At 49.0% G+C, this 8,906-nt stretch overlaps 1 protein-coding gene across 1 annotated transcript; it reads right to left on the bottom strand.

Moving 5' to 3' along the window:
- Positions 1 to 4,989: 4,989 nt before the first annotated feature.
- Positions 4,990 to 8,665, bottom strand: LOC121023115 (DLA class I histocompatibility antigen, A9/A9 alpha chain-like). The gene is given in 9 exon segments (XM_040464816.1): positions 4,990 to 5,407; positions 5,587 to 5,634; positions 5,771 to 5,803; positions 6,235 to 6,342; positions 6,457 to 6,732; positions 7,337 to 7,612; positions 7,886 to 8,011; positions 8,014 to 8,154; positions 8,426 to 8,665. Coding segments are annotated over 9 exon segments (1,098 nt in total). The 5' UTR covers positions 8,487 to 8,665; the 3' UTR covers positions 4,990 to 5,378.
- Positions 8,666 to 8,906: the final 241 nt, after the last annotated feature.

Below are 8,906 nucleotides of genomic sequence, written 5' to 3'. Positions count from 1 at the left end.
AATAAAAAAAAAAAAAAAAAAAAAAAAAAAAAAAAAAAAAAAAAAAAAAAATTTAAATAAATTTTAAATAAATAAAATTTAAAAAAATTTCTTTTTTTCAGGGACATCTGGGTGGCTCAGTTGGCTAATCGTCTGACTTTTGATTTCAGCTCAGGTCATGATCTCATGGTTTGTGACACAGCCCGATGTTGGGCTCTGCTTGGTATCCTGTACATACCTGTCTCTCTGCCTTACCCCTGCTCAGGCTCTCTCTCTCAAAAATAAACTTAAAAAAAAAAAAAAAGATGTTAAAAAGATTTCTTTTTTAAGAACGCAATTAAATTTAATATTTTATTTTATTTTATTTATTTTTTTTTTTAGCGTTTATTTATTTTTGGGACAGAGAGAGACAGAGCATGAACGGGGGAGGGGCAGAGAGAGAGGGAGACACAGAATCGGAAACAGGCTCCAGGCTCCGAGCCATCAGCCCAGAGCCCGACGCGGGGCTCGAACTCGCGGACTGCGAGATCGTGACCTGGCTGAAGCCGGACGCTTAACCGACTGCGCCACCCAGGCGCCCCTTATTTTATTTTTAAAGTAAGCCACATGCCAAATGTGGGGCTGAAACTCATGATCAAGAGTCACCTGCTGCCCCAAAACTTATTTTTTATAATTTTTGGGGTCATCACCAATCTAGGACAGTTATAAACTAAACTAATGACACGAACTTATTTTGGTGCAATGGCCAATGGTAAAGCAAATTTGGACTATTGATCACAGAAAGTTTAGTCTGTGACTGCAAAATTTTTGAAATTGTTGTCTGCTTGCTTTTTGCTGGCTCAAAGGCAAATTTCCTTAGAATACTCTAATACTTGAACATATTTTTAAAAAAGTGAATATGGTTTATTCAGATAACTTTTTTAGACCTAATGTATTTTTTAATATTTATTTATGTTTGAGAGACAGTGCGAGCCGCGGAGGGACAGAGATAGAGGCGGACAAAGGCAGGCTCTGTACTGATCGCAGTGAGTTCCGCAAGGGGCTTAAATTCACAAACCAGGAGATTATGACCTGAGCTGAAGTTGTCGTTGGACTCTCAAGGACTGAGCCACCCAGGTGTCCAGGAGCCCTGTAAGATAGAGCAGATTTTGATGTTTCACCCTATTCTGAGGCTATGAACCTATTTCCCAGATGTTCAGGGAGAGGATGTCTTTCACGCTCCTCACATGAATAAGCTCTGGGCATCATTTCCTGTCTATGAAGGTTATGGACCCAAGAAGCCAAGCTAAGATTTTCTAGATTTGAAAAATGCCCTAAGGATCAGATCAATTTTCTCTTTGGTCTATCGCCCACATTTATAGTTTGACTTAAATGATTATTCTCTTGATTATTCTACTATACTCTTAAGATACTTATACTTTTTCTATCATTTTTAGTTGTTTTTAGGGGAAGAGGTGGCCTTAAAACTTAGTCTTCCTTGTTATTGGAAATGGCGTCCCAATGAACTATTTCTTCACTTCTGCTATTTATCTGGCACCAGAGTAGGTGCTAGTGTATAATTCCATGTAACCCGATGGTGATCTGTGTCTTCTGTGAGCCAGCACTGGTCTGTGAATGTGCATCAGCCCACAAACAGATACAGACAGAAATTGAAAGTGAGGCCTTATCCTGTCTCATACTGGTAATCAACAAGACAAAAACAAGTTGTATACCAAGTCATTGGATCTGCTAAAGATGGTTTGATTATTGGCTGTTCGTGGACCAGAGGTGGAGAAGCATGGTGTCTAAAGTGGAATAAGTTTTTAGACTTTTGTGGAGGTCACATAAAAACTGATAAAATTATGGATACTCTCTCCAGAAATATGGCCATGTACAAAGATATATAAAATGTCAATATAGGGGTGCCTGGGTGGCTCAGTCAGTTGAGCGACCGACTTCAGCTCAGGTCATGATCTCACGGTTCGTGGGTTCGAGCCCTGCATCAGGCTCTGTGCTGACAGCTCAGAGCCTGGAGCCTGCTTGGGATTCTGTGTCTCCTTCTCTCTCTGCCCCTCCCCCACTCGTGCTCTCTCTCTGTCTCAGAAATAAACATTAAAAAAAATTTTAAAAAGTCAATATATATACACAGATCATCTCAAGTGTTACAGACTTTGATTATTTTTTTAAAATCCTAGGAAGAGACAAAGGCTGGAGAAGACATTTTGAACAGTCACTTTATCACCTGACAATGCTACTCTGCTTATTTGTGAATAGAACTGGAGTAGACAAAAGCTGGATCCCATAACAACTATCAAGGGAAAAAGCTGAAAGATGCTATTTATTAGTCACTCCTTCATCCAAGTCACTCCTTCATCCAGGCCAACTTGAGCAGTCCTAGCCTCAGGGTCCAGTGTCTCATGTCAGGGGACTCAGTGATGTGAAAGTGGCATCTATACCCAGCAGCAGGACACTTATTGTATAGGGGCCTCACCTTGGGTCCACTGTGGATTCTGTTCCTGGGTGTGTAGACTTAAGCCTGTTCTGTGACTTTCCTTGAAATAGAACATGGCCCCACGTTCTCTCTCTCTCATCTGTAAGTCTCTGTAACTGTACATATGTATCATAGTCAGAAATCAATGTAGGGAGTAGTTATAGAGGAGCAAGACTTCACAGAAATTTTTTCCCAGATTTATGGAGATATAATTGACATATACCATTGTGTAAGTTTAAGGTACAAGCTTTTGTTTTGACACATTTCGATACTGCAAAATGATTACCATCACAGTATTAACCTGCATCATATCACAGTTACCATTCCCTTTTGTGTGGGGCAAACATTTAAGATCTACACTCTTGTTATCTCAGAGATTTTATGTTGAGCTGATAACCACTTCCTCAATCTGCCACCTGGCTGTGCCCTATGGAGAGAAAATGTGTATGTCCCAGCATGTCTTCCATTTTTCTTCTTACAAAAAAAAAATTCAAATATGTGTATAAGATACTTTCCCACAATGAAAATTAATGCATTTGGAAATGCTACAAAGTCCAACCTCAAATATATCCAGAACCCCATCACTTCCTATGATTTTTCCCTCCTCACACCCCAGATGTACAGCTGACATCCCCTTCCTGGACACTGCACTAGTTTCCTACACTTTTCCCCACTGGTCACTGGATCGTCACCTCTCAATTCTGTGCAAGAGCACACAGATGCTTCTAAAGAGATGTGAATCACGTTTATCTGTCCATTCTTTTAACTCCACGTTTCACGCAGAGAAATCTCAACCCTCTTCTAATATCCTAAGGTCTAGACATCTGACTGCGTTTCACATGCTCTCTGCTCCAGCCACAGTGGCCTCTCACCCTTCCTTGAACAAGGACACGCTCCTGCCCTAGTGCGTGTGCCTGGAGGTTCCCCTGCCTGGAAAGAACTCCCTGAAGAATTGCTCTTCAACAATTCCTTGTGTCCCGCACATCTCTCAGAGGTCAGCTTCCCAGTGAGGCTCCCTCTGACAGTAAAGTAGCCACCTTCCCTGTCCCCACACAGGAAACTCTCTGGGTCACCTTCCTCAAAGCACCTACCAATTTAAACACGTCCTTTATTTACCACATTTATACAATATATGGTTGAATCTGAATTACACTGGTTTTGACTGTGTACATCCACCAATATGTGGGCTTGTTTTTTACAGTATCGTCAAATGCGTGTTTTCTTTATGATTTCTTAGTACTTTCTAGCTTAATTTATGAGTATAGTATATAATACATGTAACATACAAAATATGTGTTAAAGAATTGTTTATGTTATCAAAAGGCTTCCAGTCAGCAGTAGGCTATTAGTACTTAAGTTCTAGGGGAGTCAAAAGTTATACTTGGACTTGAGACTACACAGTGAGGTTATTGCCCTCAATCCCCACATTGTTCCAGGGTCAAGTGGAGTCTGCCCCTCACCACTAGAACATATTCTCCACAAGACTAGCACGTTTGCCTCTTCTTAGTCACTGAGGTATCCTAGATGAAAAAATAGTGGGTCCTGCACGTGGCACACGACATTATCAGTGGAACGATTGGTCAGTGGAGAGGACCTCTGTCTTCTGGATGAGCCTCAGGCACAGCCGGTCCGTGGCAGCTCCCGCACAAAGTGCCCCCACCTCACCATCAGTGCCGCCTCTACTTTCCCCCAGGGCTGCTCCCCCCTCCCTCTTTCTGCTCAGCTCCCCCCTTCCACAGAGTTTCCCCTGCACAGCACAACACACAGTTATAGTCCTGCCTTCAGAATCACTGTACTTAGGCTCCATGGGGCCCTTTCTCCAACTAAATAGAAATCTACATTAGACCCTGCTTTATAAATCCATGAATGTAGACGGGAACCAGCACCAGTATCATTAGAACTAAGGACAGGAAGAGGGGGCAGAGAGGCAGGAAAGGTAGAAACTAACTGAAGTTGAACAAGGATGAGAAACTCCCAGATTCCTCTCTGTCTACCTCAGGATGTAAAGAATAATCCAGAAGACAACTCTAGAGGGAGGAGATGGATGAATCTGAAAATTCATGTCTCCAAACCACAGAGACTCCTGTGTGCAGGGCCCACCTAGGCCTGCAGAACAACAGCCCAAAGGACTCCTGGTGCTGTAACCACTGGGGTCATCTGGGGAGAAGGAGACAGAAACTCGGACACACGAGCAAGAACAGGCCTGATGCTCCATAGAAACAAGGGAAAAAAAAACACCCAAAAGATGGGCCTAAGGTCACAACCCAGGATGGAGCTTGCTGACCCAGTCACAGGAAGCTCTTGCTCCACAAGGTCCTGGTGACAGGTGATGTCCACATCCCTGTGGTCACGGTCCTGGTGAGACAAGGTGCCACAGAAGGGACAAGGACAAGGAGCAGAGACATGACCCAGCTGAGGAGGGAGCTCGACACACCAAGGATGCACTGAGCACCGACTGGACACAGGCCCCGTCCACACTCGGCTCCTCCAGCCCTCTCCTGTCCGCACCTGCAACAGACATGGCACAGGAAACATGCGGGTTCTGGAAGGTTCTCAGTGCTTTCATTTATTTTGTTGCAACTTTACAAATCTTTTCTTTTATTAATTCATCAATCCCACATACCCAGAATTACAAAATACCAATTCATATCTGGATTCTCACTTTCCATAGGAAAGTAAGGCGTCAGTACTCAGCCCAACACGAAAAAAAGATAAGGATGGAGATGGTCCAGCCCTGCCTCTGCTGAAACAGGAAAGCAGGTCAGAAAGGGAACACGAATCAGTACAGGTCATGGTGGGCAGGGGGGGCCAGTCTCCTGTGTCCTCACAATATGCTAATAGGAACGCAGACACATTCTGACACCATTTGCAGAAAGATAAGTCCAGAGCTCTTGTAACCAAGTGAGAGTGTGAAAAGATCCTGCATTGCTCAGTCCTCCACAGTCAGCTGGCCTCCCACTGTGGGAGTTCATAGATAATCATGATAATAGATAGATAGATAGATAATCATAGATAATCATAGATAATCATGAACACATTTAGGTCACATAAATGCCACATTCTCAACAGCCTCCCATATGCTCAAAGTGCTCCTAGTGCCCCCACTCCTCCCCAGCTCAGGCCTTCTGGAGTCTTACTTTTAGGAGCTGCGGGAGACACATCAGAACCCTGGGCACTGTCATTGCCTGGGGTGGAATAAACAGGACGTGATCAGAGCCATAGGAGATGAGACTAAATGAGGAGCTATGGAGGAGGTGGTGAGCTTCCCACAGAGTCCTGTCTACACTATCCCAGGGTTTCAGGAATCACCCCCTCCATCACGTGCAGCGTGAGAGTAGCTCGGTCCTTTTCCTCCTGTGGGAAGAAAATATCATGTTAGAGACTTGGGACAGATGGGCCATGAGATCCTAGAGCAACCTCCTAGTCCTGGTCCAAAATGAAGTTTCCAGAGTTCTGACTAAACACCCAGGACAGGATTGGGACACATGAAGAAAGAGGTGTGGGGTCACAGGACCACCTGACTTGCTGGAGGTCTGTCCTGAACAGGGACCTTCCTCTCTGTCCTGTCACTGCTGGGAATCAGGTCCCCATCACCAGAATTACCAAGTGAAAATCTGTCCTTCATTTTCCAAGTGCTTTGCTACAGAGTGAATGTTAGTAATGGCTCCAGAGTGGGCAGGTACATGTGTGTGGATGGTACTTCCCAGGAACAAGGCAGGACAATGTGCTACCTACGAAACTCCCCAAGGGGACTAGAGTCTCAGATCCCCCCACTCTGTTCCTACCTGAGAACTTCTTCCTCCAGATCACAGCTCCAACCACCACAATGACCACAAGGACAACCACAGCAGCAATGATGCCTGGGATGGGGATGGAGGGCAGAGAGGATGGCTCTGGAAAGGGAAGGAAGATGAGGGGCCCAGACCTCTGGCTTCAGTCCTGACTCTGAAATTTCCAGAAGGGCCCTGCTTTCCCTGACACGGGGCTCTACCCCAAACCCTCCTTACCCCATCTCAGGGTGATGGGCTCAGGCAGCCCCTCGTGCTGCACATGGCACGTGTATCTCTGCTCCTCTCCAGAAGGCACCACCACAGCCGCCCACTTTTGGAAGGTTCCATCTCCCGCAGGCCTGGTCTCCACAAGCTCTGCGTCCTGGGTGTGGTCCTGCCCATCACGCTGCCAGGTCAGGGTGATCTCTGCAGGGTAGAAGCCCAGAGCCCAGCACCTCAGGGTCACCTCACAGTCAGAAATGGGGTGGCGGGTCACCCGTGTTTTGGGAGATTCTGAGGAAGAAGAAACAGAGAAACCACACTGTGGTTTAGCTTTATGGGCCACTGAAACTGCATCCACGTGACCATCCTGAGGTGGATGGGACAACTGGTCTGGATGGAAGAAGCACAAAACCCAGAGAGCAGTCTAGCCTTTGGGATCTCCTGATTCTTGTTAAGTTCTGGAATCAGGGAGAGAGCCCGGGTGGGAGGCTGCAGATCTAAAGTGGGGAACACACTATAGTTCTGACTGTGGTGGAGGGTGAATGATTCAGAAAACCCGGAGTCAGATCTCCAAAGATGTTCTCAGGGAGATCAAGGCCTTGAGAGGGAAGGTCATGGTTCACAAGGTGGCTGCCAGGGTCAGAGGGAACTGCTGATGGGTTATTTCAGGGATGGTCTCAACCTGCATCCCAGGGGGAGACTGGATTCCTCACTGCCCTTTAGAAAAAAGCGCCCTCTAGGGGACTTACTCTCTAGTAGAAATATGAACACCGAGGCGGATCTCCCTCTTCCCACCCCGGGAGGGGCGCTGTTCTGACACTGAGTCCATTTTTCCTTTCTCGTGGGAAGCCAGCCCCAGTGGAAGGGAGATTGGGGAGGCCCCGCGGACCTGTACCTGCGCGAAGCAGCGTCTCCTTCCCCATCTCCAGGTACCTGCGGAGCCAATCCAAGCACATGCCCTCCGCGTAGTTCCTGAAGTCTTCCGCCACACCGGCCACCTCCCACTTGCGGCGGGTGATCTGCGCCGCAGTGTCCGCCGCGGTCCAGGAGCGCAGGTCCTTGTTCAGGGCGATGTAATCCTCGCCGTCGTAGGCCAACTGACTGTACCCGGGGAGGAAGCGCCCGTCTGTCCCCACGTCACAGCCATACATATCCTGTAAGGTGTGAGGCCCTGGTCTCCACCCCGCCCCCGCAGTCAGACACGCCAACGGAGCCCTGACCCCGCGGTCAGCCCCGAGACCTTCCCAGTCCCAACAGGCAAGCGACTAAGTCCAAACCGAAAGTGAAACCGCTTAAAAGCTCCCGCGGCTCTTCCCGGGTTGAGGGACTGCCATGCCGGGGGCGGGCCGCGGTTTCCCGCAGACTTCGGGTGGCGCTCGGACCCAGACTTGGGGCGACCCCGGCCCATCAGTGGGGATGGGGGTCATGATCCGGGTCCGCTCACCGGACTCGCTCTGGTTGTAGTAGCCGAGGGCAGTCTGCAGGCTCACTCGGAAAATCTGTGCTGTCTCCTTGACCCTCCGCGTCTCCCGGTCCCAATACTCTGGCCCCTCCTGCTCCAACCACTGCGCCGCGGCTCTACCCTCGGACTTGGGGGATCGCTGTCGAACCGCACGAACTGCTTGTCGTCTACGTAGCCGACTTCCAAGTAGCGGGGCTCCCCGCGGCCGGGTCGGGACACGACGGTGGAGAAATACCTGAGGGAGTGGGAGCCTGCGGGCGTGGAGGGGCTGAGACCCCGCCCGACCCTCCTCCCGGCGCGGGGCCGGGTGCTTGGTGGAGGTGGCCGGGAGGGGAGGACGAGGGGGACCCGAGTCGGGGAGAGCAGCGCAGAGTGGGAGAGGGATGGGGAGGACAGGTCAGGGCGGGGCCGGGTGGGGGTCTGGGGTGGGGGCGGAGGACAGGCACCTCCCCCCGGGGTCCTACGTCCTCGCCGGGCGGTCCCCTTGCCTCTGAGTCCCTTTCCGTCAGACCCCGCACTCACCCGCCCAGGTCTGGGTCATGGCCAGGGCCTCCGACAGCAGCAGGAGGAGGGTTCGGGGCATAATGACCCGCTCCTTCGGGGTCTGGAGAGAATGATTCGCAGTTGGTAGCGGGGTCGGGTGCGGGGACTTGGTAACAGGGGAACTTGCAGTGCCGCTGATTGGCTTCCCTGGAAACCCGACACTAATAGGAGTGTGAACTGACTTTGCGTCATCAGTATCCAGGCGGAAATACCTGACAATGGTTGTAGAAAGAGAAGTGGAGATTGGGACCCCTCAACACAGCCCTGGAACCTGAGTCCCTGAGAGCCAGCCCCAGGGTCCAGGGACTGCCCAGACCCCCTCACCTACTTCACAGAGCGCTCTTTGTCACAATCTCTCCCTGAGTCGTGGCCCAGGAGCTGTGTGAGTCAGTGATTCTCCCAACATTTTGTTCTCAGGTTATCTACACAGTCTTACAAATTACTGAGGATCCCAAGGATA

The sequence above is a fragment of the Herpailurus yagouaroundi genome, unplaced genomic scaffold (genome assembly GCF_014898765.1).
Source record: "Herpailurus yagouaroundi ecotype Mexico unplaced genomic scaffold, PumYag 511, whole genome shotgun sequence".
Lineage (NCBI taxonomy): Eukaryota > Metazoa > Chordata > Mammalia > Carnivora > Felidae > Herpailurus > Herpailurus yagouaroundi.
Note: the sequence above shows the minus strand (reverse complement) of the source record. Positions and strands in the feature narration are given on the sequence as shown.